The sequence below is a fragment of the Entelurus aequoreus genome, linkage group LG02, assembly GCF_033978785.1.
Source record: "Entelurus aequoreus isolate RoL-2023_Sb linkage group LG02, RoL_Eaeq_v1.1, whole genome shotgun sequence".
Classification (NCBI taxonomy): domain Eukaryota; kingdom Metazoa; phylum Chordata; class Actinopteri; order Syngnathiformes; family Syngnathidae; genus Entelurus; species Entelurus aequoreus.
The window spans coordinates 11,682,205-11,706,618 of record NC_084732.1 but is presented as its reverse complement, the minus strand read 5'-3'; the positions used below and the strand labels follow the sequence as shown (position 1 = coordinate 11,706,618).

General features: G+C 34.5%; 2 protein-coding genes across 2 annotated transcripts; one reads left to right on the top strand and one right to left on the bottom strand.

The window, feature by feature from the left end:
* Nucleotides 1–3,387: 3,387 nt before the first annotated feature.
* LOC133630196 (gastrula zinc finger protein XlCGF8.2DB-like) lies at nucleotides 3,388–12,008 on the bottom strand. Its single transcript, XM_062021625.1, has 2 exons — nucleotides 11,600–12,008; nucleotides 3,388–4,670 (listed from the first exon to the last, which is right to left on the bottom strand). Exons 1-2 carry the CDS (start codon nucleotides 11,784–11,786, stop codon nucleotides 3,877–3,879), a joined length of 981 nt encoding a protein of 326 aa, XP_061877609.1. The 5' UTR covers nucleotides 11,787–12,008; the 3' UTR covers nucleotides 3,388–3,876.
* A 4,156-nt stretch (nucleotides 12,009–16,164) lies between these two features.
* LOC133630151 (zinc finger protein 691-like) lies at nucleotides 16,165–21,727 on the top strand. Its single transcript, XM_062021523.1, has 2 exons — nucleotides 16,165–16,819; nucleotides 19,768–21,727. The coding sequence occupies exons 1-2, from the start codon at nucleotides 16,360–16,362 to the stop codon at nucleotides 20,646–20,648; spliced, it is 1,341 nt and encodes a 446-aa protein (XP_061877507.1). The 5' UTR covers nucleotides 16,165–16,359; the 3' UTR covers nucleotides 20,649–21,727.
* The last annotated feature ends 2,687 nt before the right edge of the window (nucleotides 21,728–24,414 follow it).

Below are 24,414 nucleotides of genomic sequence, written 5' to 3'. Positions count from 1 at the left end.
AAATAAGGTCCATTATACGGCATTATTCACATGTGAATAATATAAATACAGTCTATTATACGGCCTTATTCACATGTGAATAATATAGTCTATTATACAGCATTATTCACATGTGAATAATATAAATACAGTCTATTATACAGCATTATTCACATGTGAATAACATAAATACAGTCTATTATACAGCATTATTCACATATGAATAATATAAATACAGTCTATTATACAGCATTATTCACATGTGAATAATATAAATACAGCCTATTATACAGCATTATTCACATGTGAATAATATAAATAGTCTATTATACAGCATTATTCACATGTGAATAACATAAATACAGTCTATTATACAGCATTATTCACATGTGAATAACGTAAATACAGTCTATTATACAGCATTATTCACATGTGAATAATATAAATACTCTATTATACAGCATTATTCACATGTGAATAACATAAATACAGTCTATTATACAGCATTATTCACATGTGAATAATATAAATACAGTCTATTATACAGCATTATTCACATGTGAATAATATAAATACAGTCTATTATACAGCCTTATTCACATGTGAATAACATAAATACAGTCTATTATACAGCATTATTCACATGGGAATAATATAAATAGTTTATTATACAGCATTATTCACATGTGAATAATATAGTCTATTATACAGCCTTATTCACATGTGAATAATATAAATACAGTTTTTTATACAGCCTTATTCACATGTGAATAATATAAATACAGTCTATTATACAGCCTTATTCACATGTGAATAATATAGTCTATTATACAGCATTATTCACATGTGAATAATATAGTCTATTATACAGCATTATTCACATGTGAATAACATAAATACAGTCTATTATACAGCCTTATTCACATGTGAATAATATAAATAGTCTATTATACAGCATTATTCACATGTGAATAATATAAATACAGTCTATTATACAGCATTATTCACATGTGAATAATATAAATACAGTCTATTATACAGCCTTATTCACATGTGAATAATATAAATACAGTTTTTTATACAGCATTATTCACATGTGAATAATATAAATACAGTCTATTATACAGCCTTATTCACATGTGAATAATATAAATAGTCTATTATACAGCATTATTCACATGTGAATAACTTTAATACAGTCTATTATGCAGCATTATTCACACGTAAATAACATAGTCTATTATACAGCATTATTCACATGTGAATAATATAAATATATTATACATTTACAGTACATGTACAGTCAAAAGGAACATATGCATTATAGTCTGATGGCTGTCGGTATGAAGGACTTCCTGTGTCGTTCCGTGTTGCATTTTGGGAGGATGTTCGGGAGAAATGTAGGATGTTCTGGACTCATTCGGTTTTTTGACCCAACAACATTGCAGTTTGAACATTTAGCAACGTAAATGATGAATAAGACGACTAAAATATGTTCGGAGTACATTAAACTCCAGTTTTATTAACCGTTTTAAATACAATCTGGAGAAACATATATTGCAAACATTCACTTTTTTTTTTTTTTTAAATCCATTTCAGTTCTTATTTCAGATCTAGAATTGATCATTTTTCCATTTAAACAACTCGTTGTGGTGTTTTTTTCCGTTACGTAATAAAACAAAATACAAAAAGACACACTCATGCAAATCCTGGAAATGTAACTGAAGTCTACTTTGACACAACCATCAAAAAACAATCAGTTACGAAGGGAGTCCATTAAATATTAAATATACATTTATAATCAGCTTTGACTGTAAAATGATCAGACATGATAGAGCAGGGGTCACCAACCTTTTTGAAAGCAAGAGCTACTTCTTGGGTAGTGATTAACGCGAAGGGCTACCAGTTTGATACACACTTCAATAAATTGCCAGAAATAGCCAATTTGCTCAATTTACCTTTAACTCTGTTATTATTAATAATTAATGATATGTACACTTAATTGAACGGTTTAAATTAGGAGAAAACACGAAAAAAATGACAATTAAATTTTGAAACATAGTTTATCTTAAATTTCGACTCTTTAAAATTCAAAATTCAACCGAAAAAAAGAAGAGAAAAACTAGCTAATTCGAATCTTTTTGAAAAAATTAAAAAAATAATTTATGGAACATCATTAGTCATTTTTCCTGATTAAGATTAATTTTAGAATTTGGATGACATGTTTTAAATAGGTTAAAATCCAATCTGCACTTTGTTAGAATATATAACAAATTGGACCAAGCTATATTTCTAACAAAGACAAATAGTTATTTCTTCTAGATTTTCCAGAACAAAAATTTTAAAAGAAATTCAAAAGACTTTGAAATAAGATTTAAATTTGATTCTACAGATTTTCTAGATTTGCCAGAATAAATTTTTTGAATTTTAATCATGATAAGTTTGAAGAAATATTTCACAAATATTCTTCGTGGAAAAAACAGAAGCTAAAATGAAGAATTAAATTAAAATGCATTTATTATTCTTTACCATAAAAAAAATAAACTTACTTGAACATTGATTTAAATTGTCAGGAAATAAGAGGAAGTGAAGTGAAGTGAATTACATTTATATAGCGCTTTTTCTCAAGTGACTCAAAGCGCTTTACATTGTGAAACCCAATATCTAAGTTACATTTAAACCAGTGTGGGTGGCACTGGGAGCAGGTGGGTAAAGTGTCTTGCCCAAGGACACAACGGCAGTGACTAGGATGGCGGAAGCGGGGATCGAACCTGCAACCCTCAAGTTGCTGGCACGGCCGCTCTACCAACCGAGCTATACCGTCCCGAAGGAAGGAATTTAAAAGGTAAAAAGGTATATGTGTTTAAAAATCCTAAAATCATTTTTAAGGTTGTATTTTTTCTCTAAAATTGTCTTTCTGAAAGTTATAAGAAGCAAAGTAAAAAAAATAATGAATTCATTTAAACAAGTGAAGACCAAGTCTTTAAATATTTTCTTGGATTTTCAAATTCTATTTGAGTTTTGTCTCTCTTAGAATTAAAAATGTTGGGCAAAGCGAGACCAGCTTGCTAGTAAATAAATACAATTTATAAAATAGAGGCAGCTCACTGTTATGTGCTGCTATTTGAGACACTTGTGATTTAGGGCTATATAAATAAACATTGATTGATTGATTGATTGATATATTTCTAACAAAGACAAATCATTATTTCTTCTAGATTTTCCAGAACAAAAATTTTTAAATCATTTCAAAAGACTTTGAAATAAGATTTAAATTTGATTCTACAGATTTTCTAGATTTGCCAGAATAATTTTTTGGAATTTTAATCATAATAAGTTTGAAGAAATATTTCACAAATATTCTTCGTGGAAAAAACAGAAGCTAAAATGAAGAATTACATTAAAATGTTATTTATTATTCTTTACAATAATAATAAATAAAAAAAATACTTGAACATTAATTTAAATTGTCAGGAAAGAAGAGGAAGGAATTTAAAAGGTAAAAAGGTATATGTGTTTAAAAATCCTAAAATCATTTCTTCTCTAAAAATTGTCTTTCTGAAAGTTATAAGAAGCAAAGTAAAAAAAAATAATGAATTTATTTCAACAAGTGAAGACCAAGTCTTTAAATATTTTCTTGGATTTTCAAATTCTATTTGAGTTTTGTCTCTCTTAGAATTAAAAATGTCGGGCAAAGCGAGACCAGCTTGCTGGTAAATAAATACAATTTATAAAATAGAGGCAGCTCACTGGTAAGTGCTGCTATTTGAGCTATTTTTAGAACAGGCCAGCGGGCTACTCATCTGGTCCTTACGGGCTACCTGGTGCCCGCGGGCACCGCGTTGGTGACCCCTGTGATAGAGCAAACAATAATAGATGTTCAGTCTCACACTCGCGCTAAACCGTCTTACTGGTGTGTTTCTTCATGTGTTTACTCAAACCCGACTGGTAGCAGAAGCTGGTGTTGCAGATTGAACACGCAAACGTTTTCTCCCCGATGTGCGTTCTGATGTGTCGGATCAAGCTTCTTTTCAGGGCGAAGCCTTCGCCGCAGAAGGAACAGACGCACGGTTTCTCCTCGCTGTGCCGTCTCATGTGCCTTATCAGGTTTCTCTTGTTGCCAAAGCGCTTGTGGCACTGCGGGCACTGCGGCTTCTCCCCAAAGTGGGTCTCCATGTGCTGGAACAAGGCCGAGTTGAAGCTAAAACTGCTGTTGCAGACGGAGCAGGTGAAGGGTTTCTCCCCGGTGTGTTTCCTGGTGTGTATGGTCAGGTAGTCCTTGCGGGAGAATCTTTTGCCGCAAACCGAGCACATGAAGGGTTTTTCTCCCGTGTGGCATCTCATGTGTCGCTTCAGGTTTCGCTTGTTGCCGAACATTTTCTCGCACTGGAGACATTTGTGTTTCTCTTCCGCGGGACACGCCGCGGCTTTGGAGTCGTCGTCGCCGCCGTCGCTGCCGGGAGACGTGGCGTCGTCGCTGTCCGACAGCGGCGCCAAGAGGCGGCCCGCCTGTGATCCTCCGCAGCCGCCGCCTTCCTCATCTTCACTCTTTACGATGACGCGGATCACCGGGAAGTCCTGCAGCTCTTCCGGCGTCTCCCCCGCGTCTTCCTCTTTAATGTGGGGGGGCTGTGGCCCCTCCTGCGCCGCCCCGGAGCTCCACTCCTGCTGCTCAGAGGCGAGATGTTCTTCTACACGCACACAAACAAAAACAATGTGTCAAATACATCATCTGGCTTTCAAATATGAATATTATCTCGCACACATCAGCAGTTTCAACATTACAACCTCTAAAGCAGGGGTCAGCAACCTTTTTAATACCAAGAGCTACTTCTTGGGTAGTGATTCATGTGAAGGGCTACCAGTTTGATACACACACCTACTCAGTCGGTGGCCTAGTGGTTAGAGTGTCCGCCCTGAGATGGGTAGGTTGTGAGTTCAAACCCCGGCCGAGTCATACCAAAGACTATAAAAATGGAACCCATTACCTCCCTGCTTGGCACTCAGCATCAAGGGTTGGAATTGGGGGTTAAATCGCCAAAAATGATTCCCGGGCGCGGCACTGCTGCTGCCCACTGCTCCCCTCACCTCCCAGGAGGTGATCAAGGGGATGGGTCAAATGCAGAGGACAAATTTCACCACACCTAGTGTGTGTGTGACAATCATTGATACTTTAACTTAAACTTAACTTAAATAAATTGCCAGAAATAGCCAATTTGCTCAATTTACCTTTAACTCTATGTTATTATTAATAATTAATGATATTCACACTTAATTGAACGGTTTAAAAGAGGAGAAAACATGAAAAAAAAATGACAATTAAATTTTGAAACATAGTTTATCTTCAATTTCGACTCTTTAAAATTCAAAATTCAACCGAAAAAAAGAAGACAAAAACTTAAAAAAAAGAATTTATGGAACATCATTAGCAATTTTTCCTGATTAAGATTAATTTTAGAATTTTGATGACATGTTTTAAATAGGTTAAAATCCAATCTACACTTTGTTAGAATATATAACAAATTGGACCGAGCTATATTTGAGACACTTGTGATTTAGGGCTATATAAATAAACATTGATTGATTGATATATTTCCAACAAAGACAAATCATTATTTCTTCTAGATTTTCCAGAACAAAAATTTTAAAAATCAATTCAAAAGACTTTGAAATAAGATTTAAATTTGATTCTACAGATTTTCTAGATTTGCCAGAATAATTTTTTTGGAATTTTAATCATAATAAGTTTGAAGAAATATTTCACAAATATTCTTCGTGGAAAAAACAGAAGCTAAAATGAAGAATTAAATTCAAATGTATTTATTATTCTTTACAGCAGGGGTCAGCAACCTTTTTGAAAGCAAGAGCTACTTCTTGGGTAGTGATTAATGCGAAGGGCTACCAGTTTGATACACACTTCAATAAATTGCCAGAAATAGCCAATTTGCTCAATTTACCTTTAACTCTATGTTATTATTAATAATTAATGATATTTACACTTAATTGAACGGTTTAAAAGAGGAGAAAACATGAAAAAAATGACAATTAAATTTTGAAACATAGTTTATCTTCAATTTCGACTCTTTAAAATTCAAAATTCAACCGAAAAAAAGAAGACAAAAACTTACAAAAAGAATTTATGGAACATCATTAGCAATTTTTCCTGATTAAGATTAATTTTAGAATTTTGATGACATGTTTTAAATAGGTTAAAATCCAATCTACACTTTGTTAGAATATATAACAAATTGGACCGAGCTATATTTGAGACACTTGTGATTTAGGGCTATATAAATAAACATTGATTGATTGATATATTTCTAACAAAGACAAATCATTATTTCTTCTAGATTTTCCAGAACAAAAATTTTAAAATCAATTCAAAAGACTTTGAAATAAGATTTAAATTTGATTCTACAGATTTTCTAGATTTGCCAGAATAATTTTTTTGGAATTTTAATCATAATAAGTTTGAAGAAATATTTCACAAATATTCTTCGTGGAAAAAACAGAAGCTAAAATGAAGAATTAAATTAAAATGTTATTTATTATTCTTTACAATAATAATTTAAAAAAAATACTTGAACATTAATTTAAATTGTCAGGAAAGAAGAGGAAGGAATTTAAAAGGTAAAAAGGTATATGTGTTTAAAAATCCTAAAATCATTTATTCTCTAAAATTGTCTTTCTGAAAGTTATAAGAAGCAAAGTAAAAAAAAATTATGAATTTATTTCAACAAGTGAAGACCAAGTCTTTCAAATATTTTCTTGGATTTTCAAATTCTATTTGAGTTTTGTCTCTCTTACAATTAAAAATGTCGGGCAAAGCGAGACCAGCTTGCTAGTAAATAAATACAATTTAAAAAATAGAGGCAGCTCACTGGTAAGTGCTGCTATTTGAGCTATTTTTAGAACAGGCCAGCGGGCAACTCATCTGGTCCTTACGGGCTGCCGTCGTGTCTTTGGGCAAGACACTTGACCCACCTGCTCCCAGTGCCACCCACACTGCTTTAAATGTCACTTAGATATTGGCTTTCACTATGTAAAACACTTTGAGTCACTAGAGAAAAAGCGCTATATAAATATAATTCACGTTTTACGCTCCTATCTTGGTGTTGATTGTCATGTAATTTGTGGACGCCGTCTGCTCCACACGCTGTAAGTCTTTGCTGTCGTCCAGCATTCTGTTTTTGTTTGTTTGGCAGGCAGTTCAGTTTTAGTTTTGCCTTTTCATAGCGGCACTCGCCTTTGGTTTAAGCATTAGACACCTTTTTACCTGCAAACTATTGTCGTCGTTCCCGACATCTACAAAGCAATTAGCTACCTGCTGCCACCTACTGGTATGGAAGAGTACTACACAGTTACTCTGCCGAGCTCAAGACAGTACAGACACTCAACAACGGCACATTTGGGGATTATAATTACTGCTTTGATAAAAATATTTTTAACCCAATTCGGTGAAGTTACATAATCTCCCACGGCACACCAGACAATATCTCACGGTACACTAGTGTGCCGCGGCACAGTGGTTGAAAAACACTGCACTACTGAATTGGGGTCTTATGGCCGCTTATGTGGACACTTACACTGCCATCTGGTGGTGTCAGAAGAGTATAACATACAATGGAATTTGGAAGAAAAAAAGTGTAAAAATAAGAATTAGCATGTCACTAAACATGAAGTACACGTTTGTGTACTTATGGACTAAGTACATCATAACAAAAGATGATTCTTAGTTTTTATACTAATTAGGGTCCAATAAGCCCAAATAGCAAAGAGAAATAAAAAAAAATGCATGTAAACAAACAGCTTGGGCCTTAAGAGGGTAAATTAGCATCCATCTATTTTTATACTGCTTGTCCTCTCAGGGTGGCTGGAGCCTATTTCCGCTGCATTTGGGCAGACGGTTGGGTACACCCTGGACAAGTTTTAGCACTAAACACAATTAATTGCTTATAAAAGGGTGTAACGTGTCAGGTCGGGAGTCTAAGGATGGAGCTAACTGTTTTTAAGACATTCTGACTATTTTTTTATTATAACAACAACCAAACTGTATCGCCTCGTCCGCGGCTTAACGTGCAACAACCAAGGCACATATACAGGCGGTATAGCTCGGTTGGTAGAGTGGCCGTGCCAGCAACTTGAGGGTTCCAGGTTCGATCCCCGCTCCTGCCATCCTAGTCACTGCCGTTGTGTCCTTGGGCAAGACACTTGACCCACCTGCTCCCAGTGCCACCCACACTGCTTTAAATGTCACTTAGATATTGGCTTTCACAATTTATAGTGCTTTGAGTCACTAGAGAAAGGCGCTATATAAATATAATTCAGTTCACTTCATTTTGATTGATTGATTGATTGGGACTTTTATTAGTAGGTTACATATTCCGTACAATTGACCACTAAATGGTAACACCCCAATAAGTTTTTCAACTTGTTTAAGTCGGGGTCCACTTAAATTGATTCATGATACAGATATATACTAGGGCTGCAACTAACGATTAATTTGATAATCGATTAATCTGTCGATTATTACTTCGATTAATCGATTGATAATCGGATAAAAGAGACAAAGTACATTTCTATCCTTTCCAGTATTTTATTGAAAAAAAACAGCATACTGGCACCATACTTATTTTGATTATTGTTTCTCAGCTGTTTGTACATGTTGCAGTTTATAAATAAAGGTTTATTTATTTTTATTTTTTTAAAAAGCCTCTGCGCATGCGCATAGCATAGATCCAACGAATCGATGACTAAATTAATCGGCAACTATTTTTATAATCTATTTTAATCAATTTAATCGATTAGTTGTTGCAGCCCTAATATATACTATCATATATACTATCATCATAATACAGTCATCACACAAGATAATCACATTGAATTATTTACATTATTTACAATTTACTTCACATCGGTTAAAGCTAAAATGGTTAAAAAAATGATCTTGCGAACTCGCGTTCAATATGTCATATTCCAGGCGATTTCTGTTACGTTGTGACTTTCATGTCCACTCATTAGCAGTCAAACTGTGCAATATGTTTTTAAAATTGTTTATTATGTTTTTAAAATTGTTACTATTGTTTGTTGTCTTAAGAGTATTTTATGTAGGTTGTTTTAAAAGCACTGAGCTGGATTGCTGTTCAATTTCGTTGTTTCCATGCAATGACAATAAAGGTATTCTGATTCTGAAACTGTCTGATTTTCCCCAACAGAGCCTACTTTACTGGAAATTGTTGTTTAAACACAACTTCTCTCCAAACAACACACCTATATGGAGTAACCCTTACATTTTAGTTAATAACAAATCCATATATATATTAGGGCTGCAACTAACGATTAATTTGATAATCGATTAAGCTGTCGATTATTGATTTGATTAATCGATTAATAATCGGATAAAAGAGACGAACTACATTTCTATCCTTTCCAGTATTTTATTGGAAAAAAAACAGCATACTGGCACCATACTTATTATTGTTTCTCAGCTGTTTGCACATGTTGCAGTTTATAAATAAAGGTTTATAAAAAATAAAAATTACAAAAAAAATAAAAAATTGCCTCTGCGCATAGCATAGATCCAACGAATCGATGACTAAATTAATCACCAACTATTTTTATAATAGATTTTAATCGATTTAATTGATTAGTTGTTGCAGCCCTAATATATATATATATATATATATATATATATATATATATATATATATATATATATATATATATATATATATATATATATATATATATATATATAAGAATGCAACTCTGTAGGTGTTTGGGCTGTGTTGGAAGCAGATCAGAATCATATCCATATTTAAGTGTTACTTCTTTCTAAAAACTCCTATAGTCATATTTACATCAGCTAATGTCTCGTGTGGTACAAAGTGCTTGGATTCGAGTGTCCTTGGTTAGAGTCAGAGCGCTGTTTATTCTCTTTGTTGAGACTGCCATTACATTCCTAAGATAAGGAGCACAGCCAGACTGGGGAAACAGCAGGCGGGGGACAGAGGGAAGATCACGGGATTTCCGGGGGTTTGGGGGGAGACCGAGCTAGACCGATCTGGACCGGGCTGGGGAACGCTGGTGTGCTGGATTGGTCTCAGTTTGTCCTCTAAGCTTGGAGAATAAACCACAAAATACCAACTGCTGCCTGTTGATTGAATATAAACATCAGTTTATGTGCCATAAAAAGAATCTGGGAGAGACTAGCAATTTGAATTCCCCATTGGAGGAATGCTGGTCGACGCAACAGCTGTCAGACATGTTGTGGCAGTTTGTTTACGTATGAAAAAATGCATGAAAAGTATCAATGTTGTTTTTTCCAAAAATCAGTTTCAAAGGTTCACCAAAGCAATACCACTATCCCTCAAATCTATGGTGACTCAAGATGTTTTATATTCAAACACGACCCTTTTTTTTTTCTTATGCCTTCCGATCTCTCTCTCTCTCTCTCTCTCTCTCTCTCTCTCTCTCTCTCTCTCTCTCTCTCTCTCTCTCTCTATGTCCACTACTTGATGTCCATACCCCCCCCCCCCACACACACCCCTGATTGTAAATAATGTAAATAATTCAATGTGATTATCTTGTGTGATGACTTTATTATGATGATAGTATATATGATAGTATATATCTGTATCATGAATCAATTTAAGTGGACCCCGACTTAAACAAGTTGAAAAACTTATTCGGGTGTTACCATTTAGTGGTCAATTGTACGGAATATGTACTTCACTGTGCAACCTACTAATAAAAGTCTCAATCAATCAATGTCTGAGAAACCTTCATATTGAAGATGTTCATTTATTCCATGAAAAATGTACCAACAAATATATGAGGGCACTTTTGGTGAAAGAATATTTTCATAGACAATATATCCTGAAGGAGTTTACAAAAGTTGAGCTAAGGGAAATAAGGACAAGATACATTACGTACCCAATTCTTCCCAAAATTATTACTTAATGCTGCTGCAGCAACAGAGATAGTCTATAAGATATATAGATATATAATGTATTCATACATTGTTTATGTAGCATGTATATATAACCTAATCATATCGTTTCTTCTACTTAAAAAAAGATGAGCGTTTTTTCCCCCTTCTCTGGGATTATATTCCCAATTTTGATCTGGGACGTCTGGTCACTTATAGCATATAAGAATATTCTATTACTGTTAAGCAAACTATGAATAATAAAACATGTGTCCTTTATCATAGCTACACGTATGACGAAAAAAGCGTGTGAAAATCAGTGGTATTCAGTGAGGTAAGATGAATTAAATGCGCTGACAGTTCATTGCTCCTGCCAAATGAATTGCACTGAGTGGAGCGGATCACCACTCCAAGATGGCGGCCCCGCGTCTCGTCAGCGCCAGTAGGCAGTAGCGCTCCATGCTGCGTACCCTTACAACATGTCTATGTTTGTATGTATTGTTCAATAAAAAACAAAGGCACATCGGAAATGTGTCCGGTCTAAAAAACCCTCCGACCGGAACTCTAGAAAAAAACTAAAGTTCCATAGGGGAATTATGTAAACTCACGACTGTATTAATACAGTCAACCGTGTTAAAAATGTGTAATTATAATAATAACAAGATATAAAGTCAAGAGACGTAAACAAACCTGCTCTGTGTGTCCCAACGTGATGTTTGTTGAAAACTGCCTCCAGCAGTCGCTCGTTCTCCTTTTTGGTGCGACAAAGTTCCTCCTCGTATTCTGCTATCGTTCTTTCCAACACTACAAATATTTCTTCCACAGCAGCAGTTAGTCGCTGCTTCACCAACACTCTCAGCATTTCTACTTTGCACATTTTCACACTGTGGATCACTTCCGCTTGTCGTTGTAAGCGGCTAATATGCTAAGCTAACTAGCAAGCTAAGCTAGCCTGAGACGCTTTCAAGTGACGCTGAGACGAGTTTATCCCGACACGACTAATTATTAAAGTATCATATTCCTTAATACTATAAAAGATGGTTCGATGTGCGCAGAATTAGAAACAACGCAGAACTGGTTGGCGTAGCGTTGATGTAGCGAAAACTTGCTAACCTTTTTTTTTTTTTTTAAACTTCCGGTAGACAAGACAGAGCTGCTACATTTGAGCTTTATTGCCGCCTTCAGGTGAGGAGGTGTCATTACACGCTTTTTGGGGTCAGTTTGCTGCCACCAATGTAACCGAGGGGTTATATATGTCGCCTATAATGTATAAAACTACAAACACGGAGGCTCCAGTTTTACACGAGGACCACTTTATTTCCTTTGTTTTCAAAAAACTCCACTCCACCACACCGTGTCGCCACTTCCGCTCTTAGCGCCTTCAAAGTAAGAGCTCAAGGCATGTAGTGTATAACAGCTTATAATATATATATATATATATATATATATATATATATATATATATATATATATATATATATATATATATATATATATATATATATATATATATATATATATATATATATATATATATATATATATATATATATATATATATATATATATACATATATATAATTTTTAATCGTATTTATTTTTTATTTTTTTTGTTTTTTGTTTTTATCGTGCTCTGTTTGTGTTGTGTTGTGTTTGCTCGTTTTTCTTGTGTTATCATTTAACTTGCCTATTGTACAGCACTTTGGCTAAACATTTTTTAAATGTGCTTTATAAATAAAGTTGATTTGATTTGATAGCAGGAACTTAACAACACAAAGAGGAAAGTCCATAAAAATAGATTGCATATATATATATATATATATATATATATATATATATATATATATATATATATATATATATATATATATATATATATATATATATATATATATATATATATATATATATATATATATATATATATATATATATATATATATATATATTTATTTATATATATATATATATATATATATATATATATATATATATATATATATATATATATATATATATATATATATATATATATATATATATATATATATATTATTATTATTATTATTTTTTGAACAACAAACATTTATAATGCACACAAAAAGTCAAAGCACTTTCAGCATAACCAACAATCTACAAAACATGTCAAGGAAAGAAAACAAAAGCAAATACAGATAGAGTATTAAATACGAATAAATATTAATAATAAAAAAATATGAATATATGACTATTTTATGCTGCAGCTGTTACATATACTGTAATATTGTACATGGTAATTGTTATATATTGTATATATGATATAAACATATAATATAATATAACAGTATATATCCTATACTGAATATATATTATGTAAATATTACGTATATATGTTATGTTTTATATTGCTTTTAGTCTATTTTATACCTTTCCATCTTTTCCATCATTTGTAACTGAGCTACTGTGTGCAACAATTTCCCTTCTGGATCATGAAAGTTTGTCTAAGTCTAAGTCAAACAAAATCCAAAAAGACAAAAAGGGCTACCTAAATCATTTGAAATGTTTTTAACAAAGATATCAATTTAAGGGCTTTTGTACTCTTAATCATGAAGAAGGAGCTGAGCCGGAAGGCAAAGCTCTCAATTTAGCGTTCCCATCCTCACCTATGGTCATGAGCTTTGGGTTATGACCGAAAGGACAAGATCACGGGTACAAGCGGCCCAAATGAGTTTCCTCCGCCGGGTGGCGGGTCTCTCCCTTAGAGATAGGGTGAGAAGCTGGGAGGAGCTCAAAGTAAAGCCGCTGCTCCTCCACATGGAGAGGAGCCAGGTGAGGTGGTTCGGGCATCTGGTCAGGATGCCACCCGAACGCCTCCCTAGGGAGGTGTTTAGGGCAGTGGTCCCCAACCTTTTTGTTGCTGCGGACCGGTCAACGCTTGAAAATTTGTCCCACGGACCAGTGGGGGAGGGAGGGGGGTGTATTTAAAAAAAAAAAATTTTTTAATTTTTTTTATTTTTTATTTTTAACATAAATAAATACAATCATGTGTGCTTACGGACTGTATCCCTGCAAGCTGTATTGATCTATATTGATATAGAATGTATATATTGTGTTTTTTATGTTGATTTCATTAAAAAAAATATAAAAAAAATATTTTTTTTTATTTTTTTTTTTTTTTTACATAAATAAATACAATCATGTGTGCTTACGGACTGTATCCCTGCAGGCTGTATTGATCTATATTGATATAGAATGTATATATTGTGTTTTTTATGTTGATTTCATTAAAAAAAATTAAAAAAATTGTTTTTGTTTTTTTTTTATTCTTGTGCGGCCCGGTACCAATCGGTCCGCGGACCGGTACCGGGCCGCGGCCCGGTGGTTGGGGACCACTGGTTTAGGGCACGTCTGTAAGATCGACAGTCTACTTAAAACCCAAACCTAAAAACCCACCTTTTTTTAGCACAGCTTTGATCTAATTTCTCTGCCTTCTTGTTTTTAAATACACTGCTTACCTATCTGTTTTACCCATGCTTGTATTTCTATTGTATCTATGTTTCTGTTTCATCTAGTGTTTATCATGTTTTCGTTCCTATTTTAAATTTCTATTATATATTCTAACTTTCTATTTTTATTGAAATACATTTTTTAAAATTTTCTTTAAATGTATACTTTGTAGCACTTTGAGATTTTAACAAATGTAAAGTGCGTTACAAATGTAATTCATTATTATTATTATTAAAACAATTTATATAATTGCCCTGAAGTGGGATCTGTCGTTGTGGCTTGTGCAGCCCTTAGATCAGGGGTCACCAACGCGGTGCCCGCGGGCACCAGGTAGCCCGTAAGGACCAGATGAGTAGCCCGCTGGCCTGTTCTAAAAATAGCTCAAATAGCAGCACTTACCAGTGAGCTGCCTCTATTTTTTAAATTGTATTTATTTACTAGCAAGCTGGTCTCGCTTTGCCTGACATTTTTAATTCTAAGAGAGACAAAACTCAAATAGAATTTGAAAATCCAAGAAAATATTTTAAAGACTTGGTCTTCACTTGTTTAAATAAATTCATTATTTTTTTTACTTTGCTTCTTATAACTTTCAGAAAGACAATTTTAGAGAAAAAATACAACCTTAAAAATGATTTTAGGATTTTTAAACACATATACCTTTTTACCTTTTAAATTCCTTCCTCTTCTTTCCTGACAATTTAAATCAATGTTCAAGTAAAAAAATTGTTTTTTATTGTAAAGAATAATAAATACATTTTAATTTAATTCTTCATTTTAGCTTCTTTTTTTTCGACAAAGAATATTTGTGAAATATTTCTTCAAACTTATTATGATTAAAATTCCAAAAAATTATTCTGGCAAATCTAGAAAATCTGTAGAATCAAATTTAAATCTTATTTCAAAGTCTTTTGAATTTCTTTTAAAATTTTTGTTCTGGAAAATCTAGAAGAAATAATGATTTGTCTTTGTTAGAAATATAGCTTGGTCCAATTTGTTTTATATTCTAACAAAGTGTAGATTGGATTTTAACCTATTTAAAACATGTCATCAAAATTCTAAAACTAATCTTAATCAGGAAAAATTACTAATGATGTTCCATAAATTCCTTTTTTTTTTTTTTTCAAAAAGATTCGAATTAGCTAGAATTTCTCTTCTTTTTTTTCGGTTGAATTTTGAATTTTAAAGAGTCGAAATTGAAGATAAACGATGTTTCAAAATTGTATTGTCATTTTTTTCGTGTTTTCTCCTCTTTTAAACCGTTCAATTAAGTGTAAATATCATTAATTATTAATAATAACATAGAGTTAAAGGTAAATTGAGCAAATTGGGTATTTCTGGCAATTTATTGAAGTGTGTATCAAACTGGTAGCCCTTCGCATTAATCACTACCCAAGAAGTAGCTCTTGCTTTCAAAAAGGTTGGTGACCCCTGCCTTATTTAGGGATTTAGGGCTATATAAGTAAAAATGTATTGATTGATTGATAAATAATAATGAAATCAAATTCCTACATGATTCACTCTGATGGCAAAACCACTTCCACATCCCTCAAATACATCCACACTCCCTTTAGTTTTTTTATTTATGTTACGGAAATGTTCATTAAACTATTATAGTTTATGTTTTTGTGTACAGATTATTGCTGCTTGCATTGCAGGGCATTTTAAAAAATTCACGTGTAATGACACCTCCTCGCCTGAAGAGGCAGTGTTGCTAGAAGATGCTAGTCGTATCTTGTCTGCCGGAAATGGGAAAAAACAGTCAAGGAGAATAAGACAACAAGACGGCGGGACTGCTAAGTCCGTGTTTTTGTTTCCATTGCCGCTCCTACGTAACATTATTACTGTACATATTTGTAACACGTAACCAATCAAACATCGTTACTTACTCGCCGCGATGCATGTAGAGGCTCGTCGTGCTAGCTTAGCGTGCTAGCTGCGGACCAAGAAGGGCGGAAGTAGCAGAGATGATAGCAGAATACGAGGAGCAACTTTGTGGAACAAAAGCAAAGAAGGAGCAACAAAGTCAACGACTGGACGCTGCTGGCAACAAACATGCAAAGAAGGAGCAACAAAGTCAACGACTGGACGCTGCTGGCAACAAACACGCAGAGAAGGAGCAACAAAATCAACAACTGGACGCTGCTTGCAACAAACATGCAAAGAAGGAGCAACAAAGTCAACAACTGGACGCTGCTTGCAACAAACATGCAAAGAAGGAGCAACAAAGTCAACAACTGGACGCTGCTTGCAACAAACATGCAAAGAAGGAGCGACAAAGTCAACAACTGGACGCTGCTTGCAACAAACATGCAGAGAAGGAGCAACAAAGTCAACAACTAGACACTGCTGGCAACAAACATGCAAAGAAGGAGCAACAAAGTCAACAACTGGACGCTGCTTGCAACAAAAATCCACTTCGAGAAGGTTTGCTGGCTTTTCCCACCACTAGTTTGACATTTTACTCCATGAAAGTGGACTAACTTGTTATTATTGTGACTATTTATCAACACTTTGTGCTTAGATGACAGAGAGCAATAGTAGTTAAACTTACTAACTTGTTATTATTGTGACTATTTATCAACACTTTGTGCTTAGATGACAGAAAGCAATAGTAGTTAAACTTACTAACTTGTTATTATTGTGACTTTTTATCAACACCTTGTGCTTAGATGACAGAGAGCAATAGTAGTTAAACTTACTAACTTGTTATTATTGTGACTATTTATCAACACTTTGAGGTAAATCACTCCTTTGAGATAAAAAATGTTCAAAGTGGTCAAAGGCTAACCGCTTTACTTCAGCGCTTCCTGGTGGTGGCTTTTATTTTTATTTTGAATTAAATATATTTAATATTAATTAAAGTATTTTAATATAATTTTATATATATATATATATAAAATTATATTAAATATATATATATATATATACATATATATATATACATGTATATATATACAGTATATGTGTCCTACTTACCTATTTATATGTTTGTGCACACTGTCGCTTTTACAATGGTTTGGATTTATATATATTTAAAATAATGATAATCTTTATTTAAATAACAATGCAATATAGAACATGTATTACAAGACAAACAATACGTATTAAGGATACAGTCAAAATGGTCACTGTCGCCATGGTGACAGTCGAGCATCACTACCAGACCCGTACGGAAACTCAAGCGATTTAATTCACAAATGACAAATTAATCAACCTTTTATTTATTTTTTTACAGGAAAAAAACAGTCCAAATTAGTCATCTGGAAATCAAAACAAGAAATGTGTCTGAAAAGGAGCAATCTAATAACTCAAAATGATGTTTTAATGTTTATTACCTGATTGATAATTACTTACTAAATACACAATAAATAATCATCTGCTATTACGTACAGCCAGTGTACAGTAAAACACACAACAATGTACAGTATACAGGATACACAATAACTAGGGATGATGTTTGATAAGGAATTATCGAGTTCGAGCCTATTATCGAATCCTATTATCGAACCGATTCCTTATGGATTCTCTTATGGAGTCCAGATAGGTTGTTGTATGTGGAAAAAAACACACAATATTTGGTTCAACAAAAGCTCACTTTTATTATATAATAAAAAAATAAAATCTAATAAATAAATAAATATTGACTGTTACCCACCTAAAAAAATAAAATAAATATTGACTGTTGTTACCCAAAGTATATTAAGTGGGATTTTTCAGAGAAACAAATATATACAGTAACACAAAAACAAGCTGTCTCTGTGATCACTATAGGTGTATAAATAATAATATAGTGTTAAATAAAATCAGTCCCTTGGGCACAAAACTGAAAATAATACAGCTCTCCAAAAAGTGCACTTCTGCTGCTATTGGAACATAACTGTTTGTTAATGATGCTTTGACATTTTTGCACTTTATTTCTTTATTGAAAGGAAATTCTATGAAGAGAAAAGTTGTTTGCAAATTTGGTTACAAGAAGCACAATGAGCATGTGTTTGAGGTGAGACAAGTGAGGGCGGGGGGGGGGGGGGGGGGGGGGGGGTATTGAAGAGGAGAGTGCATTCCGGGAAGTTTTCAGATCAACTTGGGCTACGCATTTGTATGTGTTGTTCGAGGCTGGTCTCCATTCTCAAATATTTGACAATAAATTACAAAATACCTATACTGTGCTTGGTGGTATCTTTGAGATCAGTTTATATGTCATCTAAGGAACTTGGGACTGACCAGCGTTTTACATCCCACTTGGAGGAACATCTGGTCAAACGCAACAGTGTATAAATAATAATATAGTGTTAAATCAAATCAGTCCCTTGGGCAGAAAACTCAAAATAATACAGCTCTCCAAAAAGTGCACTTCTGCTGCTATTGGAACATAACCGTTTGTTATGATGCTTTGACATTTTTGCACTTTATTTCTTTATTGAAAGAACATTCTATGAAGAGAAAAGTTGTTTGCAAATGTGGTTACAATGCTAAACAATGAAAAGTTAAAGCTCAAAAAAGAAATACACTTTATTGAGTTAACATTATTTCTTTATAGGGGGGGAAATGTTATGAGCTAGAGAATATAACAACTACACTACCCAGCATGCAACGGGAGTTACGAGCATGCGCGGTAGCCCCGAAAAGTGTTGCATGTTGCCACGCTGTGAAAGTAAACGTCAAGAACTCAGCCAACACGCCTCGTCTGCATTATTTATAATTAGACAGACAACACATCTACAGTGTGATTTTGTAACGTTTACAAGGAAAGAAAAACAAAAGTTAAAAAAGGGAGATATGTTGTATATATATGTATGTGCTGCAGTGTTGTATATATATGTATGTGCTGCGGTTGCTTTAAGAAGGTTGCGACAGCTGCCGTAAAGGAGGTGCGGTGCTAGCCTGGTTGCTATGTTGTAAAAGTGTTGGTCATGTGTTTGTACCCTGCTAAAATCTCTCAGTAAAGTTATTCGATGGATTATAGCTTTTGTTTTGAACTTTATTACACCTTGGAGCGCTTTTTCCCGTCCATTGTTTTCCTGCTTTCGCTATCTGCGCCTAATGACTGAGCTACGTGACGTCATTTCTTGTGATGTCCCACGGAGCATTTCTGGTCGGGACGGGATTCCAATAAAGAATCAACTCTTTTCCTTTACTATAGTGGTCTCGATAACGGGTACCGGTTCTCAAAAAGGGATTCGAGTCCGAGGACTCGGTTCTTTTCTTATCAAACAACCGGGAAAACCGGTTTCGAGTATCATCCCTAACAATGACACATAATTACAAGAATATACCCGTTTATTTTTTTACTAATGGGAAGAAAATATAAATATATTACCCGCTTAAAAAAAGTTCATATGCAGAGTTGATGTTTGTCCTCTTGTGTCCTGCAGGAGTTCTTTCTCCTGAGTGGACCGCCAGGGTGGAGCAGGAGGAGCCACAGCCCCCCCACATTAAAGATGAAGCGGAGGAGCACCGCATTAGCCGGGAAGAGGAGGCCGCTTTCCCTCTGACTCGCGTCATCGTGAAGAGTGAAGACGACGACGAAGGAGACCCCGGTGGTGCGAGACCACCAGCAGAGAGCCTCTTGGCTCCGGTATCAGATCATGACGACGCGACATCTCCCGACTCTGAGGGTGAAGACCCGAAGGCGGATACGACTTGTCACTCTGACGAAAACACGCACTTTAAATGCTCTCGCTGTGACAAAGCTTTTAGCAACAAGGCAAATTTAAGAAGACACACAATGATTCACACGGGGGAGAAACCCTTCATGTGCTCAGTGTGCGGCCAAAGGTTCTCCCAGAAGACCACCATGATCACGCACACCAGAACGCACACGGGGGAGAAACCCTTTACTTGCTCGGCATGCGACAAGAGCTTCAGCGACTACTCGACGCTGACTAAACACCAGCGGACGCACACGGGCGACAAACCTTTCTCCTGCTCCTTCTGCGGCAAAAGCTTCTCCCAGAAGGCCACCATGAGAACGCACACCAGGACGCACACGGGGGAGAAGGCGCACTCCTGCTCGGTGTGCCGAGCCACTTTCAACGTGCGCTCCACGCTGGTGCAGCACATGAGGAGGCACACGGGCGAGAAACCCTTCTCCTGCTCGGTGTGCGGCAAAAGCTTCGGTCACCCCGCGGCCATGGCGAGGCACGCCCGGACGCACTCTGGCAAGGAAAGCTTGAGTTGCGGCGTGTGTGAGGAAAGATTCTTTTTTAAGTACCAGGTCAACGACCACAAGTGTGCTGGCCAGAGCAGCAAATAAACAAAACTCTCAGGACTTTGGACTTTCTTGCGAGAGCTGATAAACTGGACGTGTGTGTGTGTGTGTGTGTGTGTGTGTGTGTGTGCGTGTGTGTGTGTGTGTGTGTCAGGTTCAAACACTGATGACATCTATTAAACAAGACAAGAGGCAAAGAATCAACCAGAGGCAGAATTCAATTTGGACTCAATATTGAGGAGAAAACGTGTCGACCTGTAACCTCTTACAGTGTCACCCACGCTCTGCCAATAGATTGCACTCCTCCTTTATTTGACTTTCTCCCACCCCACCTGACCACAGCTGCTTCCAGAGGGAAGTGGGTCGTAAACAGCGCTGCCTTTGGTTACCGAACGGTTCAAAAGAAGAGGTCGTAAAATAGTTCAAAAAGGGTTCGTAATATACTTCAAAAAGAGTTTGTCTGGAAATTGGGCAGATCCTGCCATCTGTCCGCTTTGAAGTCACGGCGGAGTTTTACGAGCCTTCCTCCTGGTGGGCCCCAAAGACAGCTCCCGTCCCCCTGCCAGGAACTCAATGTAATACAAAGCTTTTGGGATCATTTAGAAACAGTTATTCTAACAGTGTGTGTGTTCTTGTGTTTCTACCCTTCTTGAGACATCAAGAAGGAAAAGTAGCTTCCATATGAGGAGGTGTGAACAAGTTAGGACAGAAATCATGGTCCCAATACGTAAAAAAACATTGCATCTAATAAAGAACAAAATACTAGAATCCGTGAACATTGCTCCAAAGTCAGGATTTTTTTTTGTTGATTTAATGTGCATACAAATAAAACATCCCGCGTCGCATATGTGACCATAGGATGAACAAATTCACTACGGGACTAAGACTCTGGTGGCCTTTAACAGTTAGCGTCTACAGCTGTGTTGCCCAAAGTGACTCGTTAGTCATCAGCCTTAAGCACATTACAAAAAACAAAAACATAGAGATCTCATTGGCACCCCTGCTGGTGACTACTATCAAAAAGAGGGTGGTCCCAAAAAGGAGGGATTTTTCAAATTGACTTAGTGTCGCTTTTAAAAGTGCTCCCCCTCTGGTCAACATATGAAATAACAAGTGTGTGTAAGAATTTGAAATGGCCAAAATGAATTAAAACAACAAATAAATACATATGTATATAGAGACATACTGTAATAACTTGAAGAAAATAATGAAGATTATAAACCAATTACAAACAATAAAATAACTAAAAGCTTACCTTTTTTATATTGGCGTAGTTTGTATATTTTATGTATGTTGTAAATACAAATCTTTATATATCTAGAAAGGGTGGTCCGAAAGAGGTAGGCATGTTTCACAGGTCTCAGGAAGGTAACAAATACAAGTGTGTGTGTGTGTGTGTGTGTGTGTGTGTGTGTGTGTGTGTGTGTGTGTGTGTGTTCTTGTATTTCTAGCGTTCTTGAGACATGAAGAAGGAAAAGTAGCTTCCATATGAGGAGGTGTGAACAAGTGATGACATAAATCATGGTCCCAATAACATTGCATCTAATAGAGAATAAAGTGCTCCCCCTCTGGTCAACATATGAAATAACAAGTATGTGTAAGAAATGGAAATGCACCCCCTTTGGCCAAAATTAATTAAAAAATATATATATATATAAATATGTATATAGAGACATACTGTAATAACTTGAAGTAAATAATGAAGATTTAAAAAAATGAATGAACTAAAAGCAGTGAATGAACTAAAAGCAGTCTTTTTCTCACAATGTGTCGACTTTTTTCATATAAAATTGGGAACAATTTCTCATTCTTTCTGTTTCTGTAATATTGCAATATTTTCTCTTGAAATTATTATTTTTTTAATCTAAAATGATAACTTTTTAATGCAAAACGGTGACAATTGTCATATAAAACTCTGACTTTTATCACAACATTGCCATTTTTTTGTTTTGTTTTTGTTAAAATAGTGACAATTTTTGAGTAAAAATCCGACTTTTGTCATCATTTTGCCAAGTAAAATTCCGACTATTATTATAATGTTTCCAACATTTTTAAAGTTTTCTTATTTAAAAAAAAATGATTTTTCAAGGTAAAAAATGATTTTCAAAGTAAAAGTTGATTTTCAAGGAAAGAATGATTTTCAAAGTAAAAGTTGATTTTCAAGGAAAAAAATGATTTTCAAGGTAAAAAATGATTTTCAAACTAAAAGTTGATTTTCAAGGAAAAAATTATTTTCAAAGTAAAAGTTGATTTTCAAGGAAAAAAATGATTTTCAAGGTAAAAAAAAATGTTTTTAAGGTAAAATATTATTTTCAAGGTAAAAAATTATTTTCAAGGCGAAAAATGATTTTCAAGGTAAAAAATGATTTTCAAAGTAAAAGTTGATTTTCAAGGAAAAAATTATTTTCAAAGTAAAAGTTGATTTTCAAGGAAAAAAATGATTTTCAAGGTAAAAGTTGATTTTCAAGGTAGAAATTTTTTTTTAAGGTAAAATATTTTCAAGGTAAAAAATGATTTTCAAGGCGAAAAATGATTTTCAAGGCAAAAAATGATTTTCAAGGTAATGGTTCATTTTCAAGGTAAAAAATGATTTTCAAGGTAAAAATGATTTTTGTCGAGTAAAATGACGACTCATTTCATAAAATTGCCCAAATGTTAAGCTTTTCTTGTTAAATTGCGACTGTTATTGAGTAAAATTCCAACTTTTATCACAATATTGCACAAATGTTCGGTTTTTCCTGTGCAATTGTGACCTTTGTCGCAATTGTCTCAACTCATTTTTCACAACAGGCTTTTTTATATGTGCATATTATGTACAGTATATATTATTCATGTTGTAAATACACTTCTTTATATATCTAGAAAGGCTGGTCCTGAAGAGGGAGGCATTTTTCTCAGGTCTCAAGAAGGTAACAAACACATGAATGTGTGTGTGTGTGTGTGTGTGTGTGTGTGTGTGTGTGTTCTTGTATTTCTACCCTTCTTGGGACATGAAGAAGGAAAAGTATCTTCCATATGAGGAGGTGTAAACAAGTGATGACATTGCATCTAATAGAAAATGTCTCATTTGTGGTGACATCTATCAAAATGAGGGTGGTCCCCAAAAAGGAGGGATTTTTCAAATGGACAGTGTGTCGGTTGGGTGGTCCTCACCTACTCAGTGGCCTAGTGGTTAGAGTGTCCCAGGTTTCCCTGCTCGTCCATACCCTGACGAGCATGGAAACCTGCAAAACAGGCTTGTAGGGATGATTCAGCCTCTTGTGTTTTTTCCTGACCTAACATATATATATATATATATATATATATATATATATATATATATATATATATATATATATATATATATATATATATATATATATATATATATATATATATATATATATATATATATATATATATATATATATATATATATATATATCCATACAAACTGTATATACACATACTGTATATACTATACTATGTCCAATATTATCGGCCGATAAATGCGTTAAAATGTAATCTCGGAAATTATCGGTATCGTTTTTTTTATTATCGGTATCGGTTTTATTTTTTTTAATTTTTTTGTTTGTTTTTTAATTAAATCCACATAAAAAACACAAGATACACTTACAATTAGTGCACCAAGCCAAAAAACCTCCCTCCCCCATTTACACTCATTCACACAAAAGGGTTGTTTCTTTCTGTTATTAATATTCTGCTTCCTACATTATATATCAATATATATCAATACAGTCTGCAAGGGATACAGTCCGTAAGCACACATGATTGTGCGTGCTGCTGCTCCACTAATAGTACTAACCTTTAA